Raw genomic sequence first — 21,397 nt, 5'->3', positions numbered from 1 at the left:
ATAATCCGGCTGTTCGGTATATGGGGGGCTGTTGTGTCGTGCGGGGGATCGACAGACAACAAGAAGACCTAATGGAACAGGTGGATTTTTCGCACCGCGGAGAAAATCTATCTTCTCCTCCGGTTCAGATTGGAGCGCTTGACTGCAGTATAATGCTCCAAAGAGGGGCGGGTGTAGTGTGTGTGTGTGTGTGTGTGTGTGTGTGTGTGGTGTGCTGTGAAAAACCGCTTCCATAAGCACACGTAACACACATCAGTGGGGGGGGGGGGGGGTCTACAGCACTGACCTGGTCGCCGCCGAACGGGTCTTTTCTTGCCGCTGCAGAATCGGACTTTGCTGAAGACCCCCAAGAAATGCCTCTCGCAGATAGAGCGGGGGTCTTTGCTGGGGCTGGGGCGACGTTTCGAAGTAGAGACCCGGTCGCTGTTCGACTCCCTCGCCTGGCGTTTCTGCCGGATCAGGGAGCTGGCGATTGCGGCCATCTCCCCGAACCGAGTCTGAAAACCGAGAGTCTAGTTCGGCAGAGGTCGGATCTTGGTGCAGCTTCTTATGGCTCAAAACAAAAAACGAGAGTTGATTCTGTGTTTCACGTCCACGAGTGTATTCAACCAAATGTCATCCTGATCAGAAAACCCTCCGAGTCCCGGGCATCATTGCGCTTCACGCAGCATGATCCTCTTGAGGGGACAGTAACGTAATTCAGCTGCCGCGACTTTCTGACACTCAGGGCTTCGAATCAACAGCGACCGGTCTGATATAAAACATAAATCTACGGGCTAGGCCACAGGGGCCGACATGTCAGCAGTGAAAACATGCAACAGTGTTGATAAGTTGACGCAGCTGGGTGTCATTGGAAAGCTTCAGGTATTCCAGGTGAACAGCGCCGCGTTTGACGAGCACGATTTAGTAATCCTCTTCTGCACACCAGCCTCTCCTCTGGCTTCCAGACGCCTTTTAATAATTCGCATCAACCTAAATTCATGCACGAGACGTTCGTGCGTGGCTGGAGTATTTATCCGAACCCCCCCCCCCCCCCCCTAATTATTCACTTCATGCACATCGATGAATGAGACCGTTCGCTGCCCGTCCAGGAGGCTGTGCGGGAGCCCAGAGAGCCCAGTCTCCGGTTCTGTCGACGGCACCTCGAAATTGTAGCTGGAGAAATGGAATCGGCAGCAGAGGCTACTCTGCAAGAATGCTGCAGAGATGTAATTTAAGCATGCAGGGAGGGATTCTCGTCCAAAAAGCAACAATTAGTTGTAGCGCACAAATAATAAAGTAGCCAGAGCATTATTCCCAGTGTGCCCCGAATGGATGTTGTCACATGTGTTACATCGCCGACAGCGAGAGTGGACGGTCGCGGTCCATTTCTCTCTCTCTCTCTCTCTCTCTCTCTCTCTCTCTCTCTGTGTGTCTCTCTCTGTCTCTCTCTCTCTCTCTCTCTCTCTCTCTCTCTCTGTGTGTCTCTCTCTGTCTCTCTCTCTCTCTCTCTCTCTCTCTCTGTGTGTCTCTCTCTCTCTCTCTCTCTCTCTCTCTCTCTCTCTCTCTCTCTCTGTGTGTGTCTCTCTCTCTCTCTCTCTCTCTCTCTCTCTCTCTCTGTGTGTCTCTCTCTCTCTCTCTCTCTCTCTCTCTCTCTCTCTCTCTCTCTCTTCAACTCTTTTAACGCAATCATACGTGATTGAGGTTCGTATTAAGAATTCTCGGATGGCGGTGACGCTAGAGAATTTTCAGAAAAGCTGTCAATATAAAATATAGGCCACGTAAAAAAAGGGAAAGGGGTAAATGCTGGGTGGCTGTTTATGCAGGGGAAAGTGGGTGCGCGCGCGTGATTTTTTTTTTTTATTCATTTGGGACAATGTGCACATCTAAAAGGGAGCAAGTGATCTCACCATTGTCTCGTTGAATTCGGTCAGCGAGCAGATGTGGAGGCAGTGTGCAGATATCTTGCAGCTTTGGCTGATACACAGCATTCTTATCCTCATAGCGTATACTTAAAGAGATATAAGCACGCATTTTATTTTCTAAAACCCCCGTGGCCACATGCCGTAAAGAGCATAAGGGGCTCAAAGGATTACCTGCAACAGGTTTCAGCACACAGAGTATGAACCCAAAACAGAAATGGTACACTGAAGACCCAGACAATGACACATGGATACTGGAAATATGATTTAGGGCTTACGAAAATGACGTGGACAAGCAATACAAGGAACATTGTTAACAACAGCACATAGTCCTTATCACGAACCATGAAACATACTGTAACAGCAAAGCTTAGAAAACTGCCCTTTAACTCACTTTGAGCCAGGAGTGAGGGAGTGCATACATGAATATATGTATGAGAGCCTATTCTGCATGTGTTTCTATTATAGATCACACAAAACGATCAATGTAAACCAATTGATCGTTTTCAGCATGATGTTAAATGATTCTGTTTCCATTGGTATTCAGCGAATGATAACCTATGGTTAAGGATCAGCTGTAAATCAATGCAAAGTCCCCAAAGATGTCCTGCAAATATGTCTGTGTGCATGTGAGCATGTCTCTGGTAAAATGCCTCTCATTGCATGGGCTGGGTAGCACACACACGCCACATACATGCATACACACACACACACACACACACACACACACACACACACACACGTACTGTGGTAGGATAAACACGTGAGTCTTCAGCAGCACAGCAAACCTCTCTTCCCCGTGATGAAACAGCATGAAACATTTAGAGGCTTTTTCTGGGCTCGGTTTGACATTCTCTCTCCAAACCCAGCCAGCCCTCAGAGAGATCAAGAGAGAGATGATTTTCTTTTCACTACCATTATCCCCACCCCTTACGTAAGATTCTGATATAATGGATGAAAGTGTTGCATGTGAAGCACTAGGACCTTTGCGTGTTCCTACATGTGCGTGTATCCCTGTGTGTGTGTGTGTGTGTGTGTGTGTGTGTGTGTGTGTGTGTGTGTGTGTGTGTGTGTGTGTGTGAGAGAGAGAGAAAGAGACAGGAAGAGAGTGAGATGGAGGGCAGCTACACTCTTCTCCCAGGGAATCAGACAGACAGCAAAAGAAAAGTTAGTAAGAGTCTAAATCAAAAACTGTAATCTATTCTTATTGAGTTGCCAGTGCGTGGTAGAAAGGAATATGTCACTGCAGCATAAAGAAATCAATAACAACTTCAATACATCATTCATCATTCTAACGGATATGCAGGAGCGTGATATACATTTCTTAGAAGAAGAAAAAAAACAGCTGGTGGGTTGGAGTGAGCTTTCTCAGAAATGGGGGAGACTTTGTGGTGTAGAGCGCTATAGAGGCATGGGACATATATCTTAGTCAGAAAAAGATAAAGTATTCCCTAATGAGGATCTGCGAGGCTTCCTATCTCTACTAGAGACAATTGATGTTCACTTCATTCCAGCTGAGATACATCCACGTGCAATAAAACACTCCCGCTATGAAATGCACTGCTGAACGTATATTGCAATCATTTTTATTGTCAATTACAAGAATTTGAGTCTGTGAAGGTTTGCTAGTTCATCTATAGAAACAGTGTGATGTCAACATTTTAAAAACAAATTCTCAGTGTGCCACCTACTGGATATGTCATATGTCATGTGTTAAAATGATGCAGCCATGCTGTGTTAAATATGTTGAGTATACAGTGTTTTCATGTTATCAGACCATGCTAGTTATTGGATTTTATGTATGAACCATGTTGCATACACTGTACACTGCAGCATAGGAACTAAATATCTCTGAAAACTGAAAGAAATGAACCAAAGCCCCAAGTTAGTAACATGTTCAGAATGATTTCTTTATACTGTATCTGCTGCCCCCTTGTGGAAAAGGAATGAACCACTGCAATGTGTCTTTGAGATACCTCACAGATGTGTTGACTCATAATAGCTGGAGATAGTTTTCATTGTGTAATGTCTGCTAAACTGTCTTGCCAAGTCTCCGGGGCAAAGAGGAGAGATAAGTGTGAGGATAGGTGTGATGCTGTGGCTCACAATGCTTATTACCCACACTTACACTAACAACACAAATGTCAACTTGATAAGTAAATAGGCTACTAAAACTGAACAAAGCCCAGGTTGGATAGGTGAACAAAAACAAAGTGATTCTGCCCTGCATTGCAAACATCATCATTTTAGATACATAATATACATACTATTAAAAACTACATCAGTAACTAATCTTACTACTGTTCTTACTCATGAGCAAAAAGCCAAACAACCAGACAAACACAAGCGAGATGAAGACCAACTGCTGATTAAGACTATTAATTTGAGTTAAGTTAGTCATTAACACAAATCGTGCTTGACAAGAATGCAAAAAGTTTGATTCTGGTCACTACATAGAAGGAAAAAAAAGCTGTTCCCAAAGTAATTTAAATAAGGCCTGATGTTGATTAAACAGTCACAAAGAAACTGACAAAAGTATTACCATTCGTGAGGACAAGGTCTCCTGCAATCCTTTAACACAAAAAAGCCAGGTGCAAACATTTAAGCCTACTCAGAAACATCCTTTACCTAAAATCCCTGGGAGGTGATTTTGACACAGTTCCTAAACCTGGAGAGCGAAACACTTTCTGCTCTTCCTGCTCTACATGATCTTGTAGCGAGTGATGCAATCAGATAACCAGCCGAGGTTAAGTCTTTGTCTGATGGGTGATTTACATACTGATGAATAATGTATATGTAACTGCTGACGTATAACAGACAGACAAGTTCAGATTTGAGTTAATATAGGCTGATTAATCATCCACGAGCAGGGTACTGTCTGTTTCAAATCCAAAAGGCACGCTGTCATCATTTTGTAGCTCTATTTTGAAATGACATGTTACAGTCTTGGATGAGCAGCGGAGACACAGGGGAACTCCTTTTTTTGTGTGTGTCAAAAACAGAGAAACAAATAGAAAAAGATTACATTTCTAATGGATAAATCTAATTCTAAAGGAATTGTCAAGTACATGTTTTTCTATAAAACAAAGTCTTCACCCGACAAAGCTTCATGTCAAAGGAGCTTTAACTTTGCATTCTTTTTGTGTCAAAACCTTTAAGCTGACTCATAAAGTTTTGATTGAGGTCATACGGTTCATCTAACACTGAGCGGAGATGCAGGATGAGGACTGATGGTGCTTTATATCCCAGTGTGTGCGCTGCTTTTGGTCCAACTTCCTCAGAGGAATCAACTGTGCTTAATGGAGTTTCTAATTGTCTGCCCTGAATTAGATAGCTGATCCAAAGTGAAACTACTGGGGATCCCAAGCACTGCAAGGGACTGGAGTAGATGGGAGAAGGTGTTGCATTTCTCTCGCTCTGGAAATACTGTAGGATGTTTTTTTAATGACTTTTGGAGGTGTAGTTATGGGTAAACAACAGCAGCAATGCAGTGAATTGCTGAGACATGACTGTAGAGGACATGGCAGGCCTCTCAGGCTTATTGCCAAAGAATGTTGAGCGGTGACTGTGTATTGGCGTGTTGAGACTTTCTGTTTCATAGTGGACATGTGGCAAGACAAGTCACTTTCAAAAGTATTGTTTGATTGGTGACAATAAATGCAGCTGCTTCAGTTTTCAACATGTATTCAAGTAGTTAAAGCTAAGTGTAGAGACAGTTGGGTAGTTTTACATTTATATTTAACTATATCTTGTCAAATGGGAATCTTTGGACAAAACCTAACCAATGTGGGATCCTGGTTTGATAAAAATCTATTTAAAGAAACCCTGACATGAAAAGTTTGGGTGCCTCCTGGAGTACTTCTGCTATGGCGCTATCCGTGGTGCTGAACCGCGCTGCTTGTTCGGGGCCCTAAACACAAAGCTGTCTCTCCAGGCTCCTGATGTTTAATGACTTGATCCCTGCATTGTCCATTTTTGGCCCGCTTCAGATGCAGCACTGGAACACGCTAGTCTGCAAATATAGCTCGGTCTTGCAAAGTATCCGGAGCCCTTTTTCTCGCTTTCTCTCTCTCTGGAGGAGTGCAGCGGGCTGGACTGCCAGCAGCTACCCGCACACAAAACTCGGGACAGAAGCAAGGAGCACAAGGAGACGAGGCTCTCTCCACTGCAGACTCGGAAGATGTTACTCACACACTCGAGTGGCCAATGAAACCACTCACCCCCCCTCCCCAACACACACACACACACACACACACACACACACACACACACACACACACACACACACCCTTTCCTCCTTCCCCCCTCTCTCTATATACCCCCCCTTTTTCTTTTTTCATCACTTAAGAAAGAAAGCATGCAAAGCGAAGGTAGCTGTAAAGCTATGGTGCTATGTTTGTCTCTCACCGTTGGTGATAGTGGTCGTCTTCGATCGTTGTCCACAGAAACACTGCAGCATATGCGCTCCTTTCTGAAGGAATGGCCTCAGAATCCTCATTGATTTGGGTTGATGGGAGCCTTCCTCAATCCAAACAATCGGGCAACGCTATCACAACACAGCAGGGTCAGGCAGCATAGCGTAGCCGGCCAGCCAGCCTCTCTAGGCTCACAGCAGCCCTCAAAACGCCGGAAGGACACAGTCTGCAGGACAAATTACGCTAAAACGAGGCATCTTGAGTGATTCCCCCCTCTCTCTCTCTATCTATCTCTCTCTCCCTCTCTTTCTTTCTCTAGCCCTATCTCTCTCTCGCTCTCTCTCTGTCTATCCTTTTCTCGTCCAGCGACGGTCATTCGCGTTCACGGTACACTCTTCTCCCGCCACGACAGGCAACGCAAGGACGTTACAATGTGCTCTTAATTGTACATCCCCCCCCTCAGCCCCCCTCCTATCTCCGCGTCTTTACCAGCAGCGGACGTAATAGCAGGAAAGGAAAGAGTAAAGGAAAGGGATAGAGAGAGAGAGAGGGAGGGAGGGAGGGAGAGAGAGAGAGAGAGAGAGAGAGAGAGAGAGAGAGAGAGAGAGAGAGAGAGAGAGAGAGAGAGAGAGAGAGAGCATGCACGCCAAAGTTAAACTGCAGGGGTAAAGTGGCAGGCCGGCCACGAGTGAGGTAATGCAGAGCTGACCGCTGAACCCAGTTTTTCTGATCTTTTTCTCTGTTTTTCACCCCAGATCAAGAGCAAGCGGGAAACGCAGAGCTTACGTCATCTGCAGCCCACCGTTTTAAAGACAAAGGGGGTTTCTCAATGCGATGATCCTACCAGAAAGTTTATGGCTCAGGCACTGCATTATGAAAACCCAGCTATCAACAGTGGACACCTCACCTCAGTGTCCGACCAGTGCGGCAGCTGTGCGTTCTCCAAAAGGGTATGAACAGGAAAAAGAGAAAAAATAGCCTACATTTTACTTTATAGAGAATTACAGCTTCCTTGTAGGAGCAACCAGTATACCGGTGCACGTGCACTGACTTACATAAATAAGTCATATGACATGAGTAAATTAAGTTCCTTATAAATAAATAAAAAATAAAATTATCCTGCAGAGCAAGGCAAAGTAGTAGTTGTCACTTGTTGACTGTTTACCTAAGTAAAAGTAGAACTACCACATTTTAGAAATACCTTTTGGAAATGTTACTTAGTATTGCAGTTATACATATTGCTTGAATATATTATAAGTAAAAACAATTAAGTACAGAAAACCTGACCTGTGAGTGCCAGTAATAAATTACTATTTAATAGGATTAATCCTGATGAATCAACGTACACGTAGCATTTCATTGATGTAGTTTGTCAAGGTGGAGATCATTTTAAAAAGAGTAGAAAGCACAGTATTTTTCCACTGAATTGTAGTGGGGTAGAAGTATACAGTAGATGAAAATGGAAATACAACTTTGAAGTGGGCTACTTGTACTTTGATAAAGTACTTCAAAGTAAGCCAACATTCCACCACTGTTTGTTGTACCTGCTGGGCACTATAGACAATTCTAAATAAGCAGGCAAGCACTTTTTAAAGTTAAACCAAAAGTATAAAGGTTTTTCATAATAAAAACTGAAAGAAATAATTAAGCAGCAGGACAGTTGTATGTACAAGAACAACAAAATAGAATCAAATCAAAAATAGCAGGCTTTATTTCACCGTAGATGATACTTTGTCTAATGAATGTTACCTTATTCTTAGTTACCATGTGAAAGTAATAAGTCAGTTTGATCTCACAGCTGCTCTTAAAAACTTTTTTAAAAGCTTTGCTTAATACTTTTATAAATGAATGGAATCAACAATAAGGCAAGAGTTGTTGGAGATACAGGGGAAAAAAACATGTTCCTCAAAATGCAGTAATAAAGACATTTAGAATAATGCATATAGACAGAGCAACACAAAAACCTGTGATTTCAAATGTATAAAGTTCACAAATATGCGTTATCTTCAATCTGATTTATTTTTAATGTATTCCAGAGATCTTTTTTGTTTCTAATCATGATCCAAAAGACAAAATTGGCCCAGGATATGAGAAGCGTTGCACTGAGTTGTCATGAAAGCAAAACTATGTGCAACTTTCTACTCTAGGGGGTGCCATTAGATAAAGCACTCTGATTAAAATAACATGCAGAGAAACTGAGATTTGACCATGTAGCAGAGAGAGGAAGAGAGACAGAGAATGACACAATGTATCATCTCCAGTCTTAGTATTCAGATTCACTAAAGACAAAACACATGTTTGGATTTGCTGCGTCAAGACATTGCTGTTCTGGAGGCTGTGTAGTGAACGAAGACACTTTGTACAACCTTTACTACAGCATTAATTTAACACAAGGCTGCATTTAAAGTATTTTAAGGTATATCTAATATTTCCTTGTGCTCATATAATGTTGCACAACAAGGACAACAAATATGGCACCAACTACCTTGCCCTCGCGGTGTGTGAAATGTACAATGTACATAAAAAGGATGTTTTAGGTCAGCAAAATGCTTCAACAACAGCATCAATGCAAATAAGGAAAGGTCAGAGAGGTGTAAGCGAGGGAGGGAGGGAGGGAGCTGGCATCAGACCCAGAGTCACAGATATGGTGATGGTGCTGTATATTCAGCGCCCACTATACTGTCCCACTGCAGAGCAAATCACCACTATATGCAGAGAGAGAAGGAAAAGAGGAAATGGTAGCACAAGGCACAGGGAGGAACTAAAATGTAATAAAAAAATAGCTAAACTCAAATGTATGACCAAAACATACTGTATTTTATGTGGACATGATCTAAACCCTCCCATAATAAATACAAAAAAGTGTTTACTGGTTGGCATGCAGACTGCAAAAATAATTTCCTTTTACAGCATGTATACTGAGTGTTTTTGTGTATGTATAATTATAGGATAATTAGCTGTAGTCAGTTGCCTTAAATTGTTTCTTGAAACCATTCTTTCACAATGACAGCAAAACTGCTCATTAAGCTTATTGATTTGAACGCAATAAAAAACTAAAGGTGACTCAGATGAGTGTATTCACACTTTCATCAGCTCCTCTCTTCTCTCATGTGGACTTTGGTGGCTGAGCAGTAAGAGGACAATGTTCAGAGAGATTTTTGTAAGAAAATGAACCTGAAATAATAAAAGTTGGGGAAACTAAATTTAGATGTTAAATTCCCCTTCTTCCAATCGCACATTCTTCGCTTTAGACCCCGTGTGACACCTCGTGGATGACCCGTCTTCATTCACTGAGCATGTGTCGTAACTTTACCTTAGACGTGTCCTGTCTGTATTTGAGCAAACTCAGAAATGTCTGTGATGACACTGTGGAAAGATGTGGGACCAGCCAGCTCTCATTTCACCCTCCTATATACTGTATGTCAACAGAAGCGAGGTTAAAATGTTCACCTTGTATGGTGGTTATATCAGCTTTAAATGGAACTGCCATTGAAAGATATCATATTATTATATTATATTAAAAGTAGACAAGTAACTGCAAATATAGATTTAGATGCCCTTTTCTTCCATATCATTTAATTTGAAAGAAAAACATTGTGTGCTTTTAGTTTTATAGTTTAGTTTAATTTATTAATACTAACTAAAAGTGTGGTTTCTGCGGTAGAAAGCAGAACTACTGTATTTCACGAACATTTAATCTCAAACTATTCAACCCAACAAATGGCTCCATCATTACAAATTCATGCTGTGCAGCCAAGCATTGATCAAATATCATTACACGGAAATATGTATAAAACAATGCACAGCACATCTAGAATTTCCCATTTTCCTTTCCCTACGGTGCAGCCATTAAAACTAGATTTTAGATTTGATATTTCACTCAGTTCAATAAAGTTCCAATAAAACAGGCAGAAACACTATACACAATATATACAACAGTAAGTTTGTATGCAGATTTTTCCTTATTTAACATTAAATTAAAAGGGAAATTTTAACTACAGAATATATTATTATATAACAACCTGTAGTCTAAGTGTAAAATGACTGGGAGGATGACTCAGTTGTTTGTAAGTGTTTACAGCAGAACTGCCCACAGTGGGGCATGCTGGATAAGAAAAACAGAACAGATCATTATGAAAAAGCCACTTATTCATTTAAAACCTCATGTTTAAGAGTAATGTTATGCAAAATATTTGGACATCAAATAATTTGTTCTTTGTTTTACAATTTTACAAGTATTATACTGTTTACTGTTCACAATAAGTTCTATAAAGTACCATACTAGTGTTATGCTGCGTTCCATTTACCTCGGAAGTCGAAGGCATGGATATACTGGTGCGTTCCATTTGAACATGGAATTTGGAATTTAGTCGGAAGTTCCCAGTCGGAAATTTCAACTGGAACGCCCCCTGAAGTTGGATTTCCGACTCAGAAACCTCAAAATCCGACATGGCTGCACCGTGCATTAACAGGAGTGAACTCTGTAGTAATATACTGTTTATTAGCACTTTTGTCGTATTTGTGTCTAATTAAACCAGTACTGTTGTTTTATATCCATGGTACTGTCCATCTTCTATCTGTGGACATGTTGCTATGGTGTTTGTACATACAAAATACAGCCTAATGCGTTTTTAACAACTGGTTTTGCTAGCAATGGCTAACCTGGCTAAAGCAAACCCCACTGAAAAAATATTGTTTATTACCGACTTGTTATACTGTAACACGGTCAACTCAGGTGTTACGTCATTCCCAACTCTGGCTTCTGAGTTAAATGGGACGCAGCATACAAGGAGGTCGGAACTCGGGATGGCGTCACCAGAGTTGACTGTGTTCCAGTAACAAGTCGGAAAAAACATTATATTTAATGTGGTGGGGGGGAGACTCTAGCCAGGTTAGCAATTGTTAGCAATACCAATTGATAACAATGCATTAACAGCATGTCCCCAGACAGAAGCTGGACAGTACTGTGTGTATGCCTGATTTAATGAGAGGCATAGAGCAGCCATGTTGGATTGTGATGTCTGGGGGCTCTCCCGACTTTCCGAGTCGGAAATCTGACTTCAGGGGAGTTCCAGTTGAAATTTCCAACTCGGAACCTCGAAATTTTGACTTTGCAGTTGATCATGAATGCACCATTATTATCATGTCTGTTTCTGTTTTTGTCAAAACTATGTTATTGTGTGTCAATGCAGTGCAGACTTAGTACAAACAACTACATTGCCTTGCACCATTATATTTGACAAAAATATGCAGACATGATTGTCTATCACAACTAATTTTAAAGTTTCAACAAAATGACTCAAAGTTAGACCAAACGGACAATCTAAAACATCACCACTGTATTGGAAAATGGTCAGCAATCAAATCAAACAAAGTAAAGTAGCCTATATGTCATTTGGTTGGAGCTAAAACCTGTAACAATGGTCCTTTAAAGTGCTTAAAAACATCCAACTACTGTAAAGTGTGAAAATGTATTGGCATATATAGCACTAAATCCTGTAAGTATTGGTTTAAATGTTCAGCTAGAAGAAAAAGAAGAAGACCTTTGATTCGGTAGAAGCGAGTAACATAAACATACACTGTGTTGAAAGCATTCTCATATTCTGCAAAGTTAAAGTTTCGTCTGCGTTGCTAAAATCAGCAAAACTGTTAATGGTTGCATTATGTAAAGCTGCCAAAAATCTCTTTGCAAAATGACAAGTGTGCAAACTTGAGGTTAGGGACTCAATCTGAGTACGACACAGCAACAGCAACAAGACACTTGTCACGGATAAAGTATCAGCATCACAATGTTAAAGACACAACTAGCTTTTTTACTTTCCATATATGAATATATGAGGAATAAAAAATGAGAGGTTAAGAGGTTGCTGTCGTGTGCATAACAGAAAAAGAGGGGATTGAAAAGATGGGGGGAGAGGGGGGGGTGGAGCAATGTGAGAAATGAATCAGCAGCACTGAACGGCTGTTTGTACATGTTTATGATAAGGTTTTCCTCTTTTCTTAAAGATGAGTGCACAGGAAAGACATCTGGGTCAGTGAGGAATGTCACATCCATCAGACCACAGAAACGCTGATGGAAATTTGCTTGATCTTGACTTATGAGTATACCGCATGAGGGGACTGTCATTAACCTGCTTGGGGACTCTGCAAGGGAAAATGACCCATTCCTCCCTCTCACAGTGCATTATGTTTAGTTGCTGGAACATTACCCGCTGGTTTTATGTGTGGTAATTTAATGATACACAAATTAATAAATGTAGGTACTGTATATGCACCATGTAAACACAGTATCAGTAGCAACTTAAAACAAGCTTTTGACACAGGGGACCTCTTCTAAACAGAGCCTCGAGATCAGGTGATAAAACAGGACCCAACTTAAGGCCCTTATTACGTTGATATTGTGCTTCAATGGTGCATGCTTTCCTATTCCCAAACAAAATTATAATGAATCAAATTGCTACACAGTTAAGCTGGGTTTTTTGGGGACCCAGAGCAGTTGCCCTCTTTGCCAGTTAGTTATCCGGAAAAACTATAGTCCCGGAAACTAGTTTGATCACAGTGGCAAATAACAGAGGAGACAAGTCCGACAGGTCACAGCAGACAAACGTGAAAACATACTGCCACAGTAACACTATAACACACAGACTAACATATATTTCAAGAGTACATTAGTGTAGATTCCGCCAAACCACTAACTTATGCGCTTAAAACGGGATAAATAAAACAGGAACTATGAAATAAATAAGTAAATAATAAGCCTTGCTGCCATCATAAAGAGTCACAAAAAGGGAGCGGAAACAGTGCAAACTGTTGGTCTAAAGGAAGATACTTCATACTGTGAGGTCAGACTGATGTACTGTATTTAGCTATCGGCTTCTTATATTGAATTGTCCTGGAGTTATTTGTGTGTTTAATGTTTCCACAGTTTACGTGCACATGTGGCATAAAGAAGTTCTATTAAACAGAGACGACAGAAAAGACACAAAGTTCAAATGAGATAACATCAATCTGAATGAATCATAAAGCTACTGTACACTCAGCCGCTCCTGAAATACAATACAAGGATGCAAACACTGTGCTCTAGTGGGAAGTATTAATAACAATAGCAGATATATATATTATGCATGGCAGTAAAGCATAATGCATTTCATATTGGCCCAAGTGAACACTTAATTTTCCCTGTGTGGGATCAATGAATGAGGCCATAAACTGCATATTTAAGAAGTGGATTTTGGAAGGGTGACTCAGGTTTACAGCTAGAGGATGTAGGTAAGCCCCCTGCCCAGTCATGTTGACATACCCCATTACTTTTGTATTTTGCTTTATACTGCAGCATTTTTGCTTTACTGTAAACTGTGGATGAAACAGATCAGGGTGACCAGGAGCAAAAAGTTTACCCTACTTAAACAAGGGCACTCTGTCCCTTGTCCAAATATAATGTAAGAGGGGGATGTGCCTGTTTTGTGCTTTAACCCCATGCATCATTAAACTATCCTGCAAAACACAGCCAACACTACAACAAGACGTGTGTACGACGAGTGACATATTTTACGCTGTGTTCAAGCATATGGCAGCATCTAGTTTTTTTCAAGGAGCAGACTATCCTCTAAATAACAGCCTTTATAGCCCATTACTGGCAGAGTTGAAAAGCTTTGTCAACAACCCGCATGCTGATCGTTGAGGCCACACCGCCACCGCTGCACGGAGAGCACACATTCATCTCGCCGAAGAAGTGGAGAGCCAGCAGTTTTTCTCTGAATCAGCTGACAGCACCGATAGAGTAAACGAAAGCTCCGACAGGGAGACTAAAGCCGTTTACCATGCGCATCACTGGGGCTGGAAACACTGTAATGCAGGCCTAATATTTGCACAAGTTGCATTTCCTATGCAATTTAGATGTTTTTCAATAAGCTACATTGTGGACTAATATTGCTGATATATCTGAATTATACTCCCTGCTCGAGAGGTGTAAGATGCGAGAGGGGGCAAACTAGTCCAGGCGGGGGAATGAGCTATGGAGCCGGATACAGCAGCAGCAGCAGCAGCAGCAGCAGCAGCATCGCGCTGCAGCACTGGAACATGTGCTGAACTGTGGCTCGTTAACGCACATACATTGGGCTAGGTATCATGCGCATCCTGGCTCAAGTTGTAACCCAGGATATAAAAGTGCATCCCTACTTTATTATGTCCTGCTGCAGATATAATAACAAAGTTAGTGCTTTTTTGTGTTCCGCAGTATGTGCTCAAAACATTCCACACAAATAAGCAACACTACGGACCCCAAAAAACAACTAAACACCACAACAAAATAAGCTCATAACTTATTCATACACACGTGGAAGTTTCTTACCGGCGTTTTTATCACCCATGTCCCCTTGCGGTGCTGAGGTTGATTATACTGCCGATCGTAGGCTGGAGGAATATACACTGGGCTGAGCTGGTGCGCACTCGCTTCTTCAGTTGGGACCGCCGAGAAGAGAGGGAGGCAGGTTGCTTGTTTCAAGTTATAGAATTGCAAAATAAGCTCCTTCTGGGACCCTCTCTGGAACGCGCGAGAGCGACAGTGGATGCAGAGCTCTTTAGTGAGCTCGTGCTTTCCCCTTAATGTTTGCAAGCGTTTTTGAGTAAGGTGGACTGAGGGCTCAGGTTAAGCATGAGGGAGGTGTGTGTGTGTGTGTGTGTGTGTGTGTGTGTGTGTGTGTGTGTGTGTGTGTGTGTGTGTGTGTGTGTGTGTGTGTGTGTGTGTGTGTGTGTGTGTGTGTGTGTGGATGCAAGGTGTGCATTGTGTCTCGATGCAGGAGTACAGGAGATGTTTTTGTCTGTTCTGTTCATTCCAGATTATAATTTCCAAACCAATTTGTACTCTTGATTATGCTGACAACACCCTTCAACATTTATTTATTCAATATAATTGTGGTCCAACTCTTTAGGTGGATGCTGCCCCATCATTTAAAACAATAATTAAGAAAATATTTGCACCTATATATGATTGAATGAACGATTCAATTTTTATCATTGCACCATGCATACTAAGCCCAGCCTGCATGGCCTAACAAGACACCACACATTTAATGAGTGTGTGTTATATGTTGGGACCCCCTCGGAAACAAGATGATACATCTCAAGGGGTTTATCCCAATAAACACATTTGAAAACACATTCATACAAGCCAGATCCAGAATGCTGCATATACATTTTAGACTCTCAGACCTGCTCGTCAACAACACAACTCGGTCATTAAATGTGTACTTTTATAATACTGGAGAAATTTAGAAATGATTCAATAATTCAACTTGCCTTCTTTTGAAGGCTTTTGGGAATTGGTAAACTTAAACCTATCAAAATTGAACAGCCATTGCAATTTTGATCATCTGTGTGTCAGGGCCATTTCATTGAAAATATATGTAATGCTTTAGCACATGCCCCTGTTACGCCAGTGAGAGTGTGCTTGAAGTAAAATATATTATCCTAAATTCACCAAGTGTTACCACACTTTTTCACTTATTTGTTAACCATTCTCTGCTGAATTAACAATAAACCATTTCCACGTGCAACCTACAGTGATGAGCTCTGTCCTCACACTCCTGCTGAGCACGTACTGTACCATGTTGCTTTATACCGTTCTGCAAAGGCAGATGATATTTTGCTGAGAGACATCAATATTTAATGAATGAATCACAGATCAATAGTCTTGTCCTGAGCATCTGACACGTTATTGTGCCTGTTATTTGATGATACTGCAGAAGAATTCTGACAGACATTGTGTGCAGTATATACAAAGGCTGCACTGTGCTTTCAGAATGAGCTGGCTGTTCCAATTGTAATGGGTTTGTGCCAAAAAGCTCTTGAAGAAGTTGCTAGTGGTGACTAATCAACTCAGTGTGAACTGCCAGGGCAGATTTGTAAACAAAGGTACTGTTTGTGCATAAGAGTGTGCTGCTCTCATATTTAATCAAGTGCCCCTCTTTTTTTTTTTTACTCCAAAACAAAACAACAAACCTTTGCACTTAGAAAAGTGAGAGGTTGATGCTGTCTGCTGTCCTCAGTGGTATTTTGGGGTAAAATAAACAGGACTTTGCAGGGGTGGAGTTATCTGAAATCCCACTCAGTGTGCACTTCACACTGCTCCCTCGTATAAATCAGCTGCGGACTGCTTCCCAAAGAATACCACAATCACACACTGACCACCAAATCTTAAAATCTATGCAGGAAAAACAGAAAACAAGTCACAGTGTGGTATTATCTAACCGGCCCATTGATCAGCGTCTTAGAAAGCTCACCGTCAGCATTCTGATGGGACGCTATGATGACAGCTAGAGTTTCCTCTGATGGTGTAAAAAGACTGTGTTGCTGGTATAAGATGTTTCTGGCCTTTGAGCTGAAATAGAAGCCTCACAAGGCCAAATGACGTTCAGCATCATGCGTCTCCCTGTGGATCCAAGCACAGCACCAATACAGGTGCCGGACATCAGAATGCTTGATTATTTACTCTATCTAGACATATTTGCAGTAAGATGAATGAGTGTCCTACATGAATGACAAGTTGTTTCCGGTTTCAGACACTTCCTGTCACATGACCGAGGCCTTGCTGCCCTGTTGCCGACACAGGCGAATCCTGGCTGGCGTCGTTTCACAGCAAATCGATGAGGGGACCTGAAAGAGGACACCTTTGCTGGGGGAGGAAAAAAAAAACACACGGCATTGATCAGAAAGGCACCTTTAGTCCTCTACAGATTCAGAGAGTGATGAATGTGTTTGTTTGAGGGTTGTGTTGTTGTATAGCAGGACTGCATTATTTTTTAACTTCTACGCTGCTTAAATATTTATGATTCTCACCCTCTATTTCGTCCACTCTTCTCCCTTTCTGTTCCTCCTTTCGGCCTCCCCACCTCAATCCGTCCTGTGCTTACTCCTATTACTGTCATCCCTCCCTTCCCTTCCCTTCTTCGCTCTCTTCATTCCTCCTCTTCCTACCCTCCTACATTTCCCTGTCCTACCCTGCCCCAGACCTGCATCTATGGGATATCATCTAACTTGGCAGTGTGTCCTTGGGTCCATACAGTGGCAAAGGCATATCGCTCTTCTTTCTTTGTACACTGTATCTTTGACCTGGAACCTCTAGATTTTCCTGTATAACTATATAATTGTCTCACAGAAGTGAGATTGTATTATAATGTCCCCATAGGATGTATTGTCTTCTTCAGTTAAGATGAATTACCTGCTGCTAAACTTCTTTTATTCTTTTCTAGCTATATTGGGTATTTTCTCTGTGCATTATTGTCTATAGCTAAAATAGCCCAGGTAGTCGAGTGCAGATATTGCATTGGAGGAGAGCCTATAGTTACTCTGCAGACACTGCAGTGCAGCCTTCTCACTGTAAATTCTACCTTCTTCACCTATTTCTGGAGTCCCTGGCAAGCTTATGAGAAGTTTGTGGAACTTTTCCAGATGCCAATAAAAACACCTAGTGCCATCAATACTGTTTAGTCCAAGGCTTCTACTCTTGTCTTCATGAAAACAAATGTCTGTGTGCTCACCAAATGTTTTAATAAGAATTAGAAGAAATTTTATTTATTATATAGTTCACATTCTGAAGAATACATCATATATAAAATGGTTATTTTTAGAGTGCCCTCACTCTTTCCGTCTTCTTAATGTCCTCAATGCTCAAAGCTTTTACATTTTTTAATTTTTTTTTTTATCGTTTTATAAATCTATCTTTAGTGGTGGAAGAAGTATTTAGGTATCAATACGGAAATAGAAAAATACTGCTTTAAGTATAAGGCCATTAAAAACTCAAGTAAAAGTACAAAAGTATTTAAAGGGAAATGTACTTAAAATATCAAAAGTAAGTAAGTACGCATTATGCAGAACTATCACTGACAGAGCGTGATATTGTTTTGCATTATTGGATTAGTATTACTGATGCATTAATGTGTAATTTTAGCTGCTCTATATACTGTTTTGTAGTTTAATCTATACAATGGTTCTATCCAATTCAATTGTCCCAATAAGCCATGACAGGAGCCAGCATGCACAATAACCAGGACCCTGAGACTGAAGTAGATAAATGCAATTCAGCCATCTTTAATTTTATCATTTACAGCTGTGCTTTTTCTACTGTGTGTTAAAATGTTGTACTGTGAAAAAGGCCTATGCATCATTTTTGACAAACTGATCATTAGTTTTGCATTGTCACTGGCTGTAATACTCCAACTCTGACACAGCACTGTGGCGATAGGTTTGCCAATGCGAGACTACAGGCTAGTGTCAAATAAATTTAGTGTAAAAAAAAGTAAAATGTTTTCCTATAAAACGTGGAATGGAAGTATAAAATAGCACGAAATTGAAAGACAACTACCTCAAAACTGTACTGTACTGTTCATTATTTCATTAGCACTTTCCATCACTGTGCCTTCACTGGCTAGTGGCTGGACCTCCCCTCCCACATCTGACAAATCTATACTTTAATGTGCCACTAGAGGGGAGCGAAGTGCCACCTGGACAAACAAAAAGCTGTTTTAGTGCTGGTGTTGTGCCAAGGTACTTATCCCCGCCAGGATTTGTATCCCCTGGCAGCGGGAGCGTGCGTGCACTCAGAGCAGAGCTTCGGTCCCCGTACAGGTTGTCTCTTTAGCCTCTTTCCGTCCAAGTAGTTACAGGAATGTAGTTATAGGAACAGTCCACTTCTAAACAGTTCTTCTAACTACTCTCCCCCAAAACCGGTTTTGCCATTTGCATTCACACTGGCCAAGTGGCAACAGTGAACAACCTGCGATAATATGGAGATGGAGATGTCTGCTGTTTTCTAGCAAAAGTTACATCTCCATATTATCTCAGGTGAAAAACGGCCTGATATTTTGTGTATCCCCTATGTAACTTTTGCTAGAAAACAGCAGTCATCTCCATATTATCTCATGTTGTTTATTCTGACCTGGTAAAGACAGAAAATAACACACACGATGACAGTACAGACCCTTTGCATGTTAGGGGAGGGGATACACATTATATCAGGTGAAAAACAGCCTGATATAATGTGTATCCCCTCTGTAACTATTGCTAGAAAACAGCAGACATCTCCATATTATCTCAGGTTGATTATTGTGACATGTTAAACACTGAAAATAACACACTTGAGGACAGGACAGAATTAGTTCTATGGTAGTGAATTAAGCCCTCTGTTAGCCAGTAGCGTAAGTCACAAATATAAAGTAAAAGTTAGGCAGGGAGATGATTAATAGGCCTACTCATCAGACTTGCCTATCTTTTTCTTTCTGTAGGTCTAAAGTTTTCAAATGTTAGGCCTTTCTCTAATTCGCCTACTGTATAGGCCTACTAGCATTATTCAATATCATAGGAGGAAAATAAAGCTAGTTTTGGCCAAGGCCAAATAAGACCCTTTGCATGTTAGGGGAGGGGATACACATAATATCATATGAAAAACGGCCTGAAATTTTGTGTATCCGCTATGTAACTTTTGCTAGAAAAGAGCAGACATCTCCATATTATCTCAGGTTGTTCACTGTGACCTGGTAAACAGTAATAATAACACATATGACGACAGGACAGACCCTTTGCATGTTAGGGGAGGGGATACACATTATATCAGGTGAAAAATGGCCTGATATAATGTGTATCCCCTCTGTAACTTTTGCTAGAAAACAGCAGACATCTCCATATTATCTCAGAAAATAACACACATGATGACAGGACAGACCGTTTGCATGTTAGGGGAGGGGATACACATTATATCAGGTGAAAAACGGCCTGAAATTTTCTGTATCCCCTATGTAACTTTTGCTCGAAAACAGCAGACATCTCCATATTATCTCAGGTTGTTCAATGTGACCTGGTAAACACAGAAAATAACACACTTGAGGACAGGACAGACCCTTTGCTTCTTAGGGGAGGGGATACACATAATATCATATGAAAAACGGCCTGATATTTTGTGTATCCCTATGTAACTTTTGCTAGAAAAGAGCAGCCATCTCCATATTCTCTCAGGTTGTTTATTCTGACCTGGTAAAGACAGAAAATAGCACACACAATGACAGGACAGACCCTTTGCATGTTATGGGAGGGGATACACATTATAGCAGGTGAAAAACAGCCTGATATAATGTGTATCCCCTCTGTAACTATTGCTAGAAAAGAGCAGACATCTCCATATTATCTCAGGTTGTTTATTGTGACCTGGTAAACACTGAAAATAACACACACGAGGACAGGACAGACCTTAGGGGAGGTAATACACTTTCAGGTGAAAACGGTCTGATATTTCGTGTATCCCCTATGTAACTTATATGGTAGACAGGTGAACAAAGCGGTTAAGTGAAAAGCCATCATACAGTAAACCAAATTAAATTAAAACAGAAATCACGTTAGTGGGCAGGGAGGGACGGTGAAAAATATTGTTCATAAACCTGCATGACTCACATAGATAGGCCTATATCAGTCGGCCTATATGTAGCTAAGGTGCATGTCAATATGGAACTTTGGAAAACACTGTCGATTAATCCACAATAATAAACTAAACAATTTACACGTCGCCTTAATGTAACAGACAAATAAACGTATTTATGTAGATAAATGTTACTATGGAAAACCCTGTCGAGTCTTCCACGTCGCTAATTGTTCCAAGAGGTGAATTCGTAGTGCAGCATTTAAACTCATGGTTAAACTCTGCTCTGAGTGCACGCGCGCTCCCGCGGCCATGGGATACAACTCCTGGCGGGGATAAGTCTCTTAATACATCCATGGGATAAGCATAGACTGTATGGGGATAAGTAGCCTACCTTGGCACGACACCGGCACAACAAAGGCCTTCAACTTCTGCTGCATTCAAGTTCTCTGTACTATTATTTCAGAATCAGAATCTTCTTTATTGGCGCAGTATACTTATGCATACAAGAAATTTGACGGTTTTAAAGGTTTCTAGCTCTCAGGATGCCCATACAGTATCTACACAGGCCACATCATTACTGTTAACTGTGTGTACATATTTACAAATAGTGAAAGGGTGCAAATATATATATATATATATATATATATATATATATATATATATATATATATATA

At 41.2% G+C, this 21,397-nt stretch overlaps 1 protein-coding gene across 4 annotated transcripts in view; it reads right to left on the bottom strand.

Moving 5' to 3' along the window:
* Positions 1-14,909, bottom strand: part of fgf12a (fibroblast growth factor 12a) — a 37,656-nt gene extending 22,747 nt beyond the window's left edge. Inside the window, exon 1 of one of the 4 annotated variants that reach the window (XM_031281119.2) lies at positions 14,667-14,909. In XM_031281119.2, the coding sequence (XP_031136979.1) occupies positions 14,667-14,685 (19 nt within the window). In that variant the 5' untranslated portion in view covers positions 14,686-14,909. Of the gene's footprint in view, positions 1-286; positions 1,385-6,308; positions 6,789-14,666 lie in introns of those variants that run through there. The other 3 variants (XM_031281117.2, XM_031281115.2, XM_031281116.2) reach the window with 3 other exon arrangements.
* Between the last annotated feature and the right edge of the window lie 6,488 nt (positions 14,910-21,397).

The sequence above is a fragment of the Sander lucioperca genome, chromosome 9 (genome assembly GCF_008315115.2).
Source record: "Sander lucioperca isolate FBNREF2018 chromosome 9, SLUC_FBN_1.2, whole genome shotgun sequence".
Taxonomy (NCBI): Eukaryota; Metazoa; Chordata; class Actinopteri; order Perciformes; family Percidae; genus Sander; species Sander lucioperca.
This window is presented reverse-complemented; position numbering and strand designations above follow the sequence as displayed.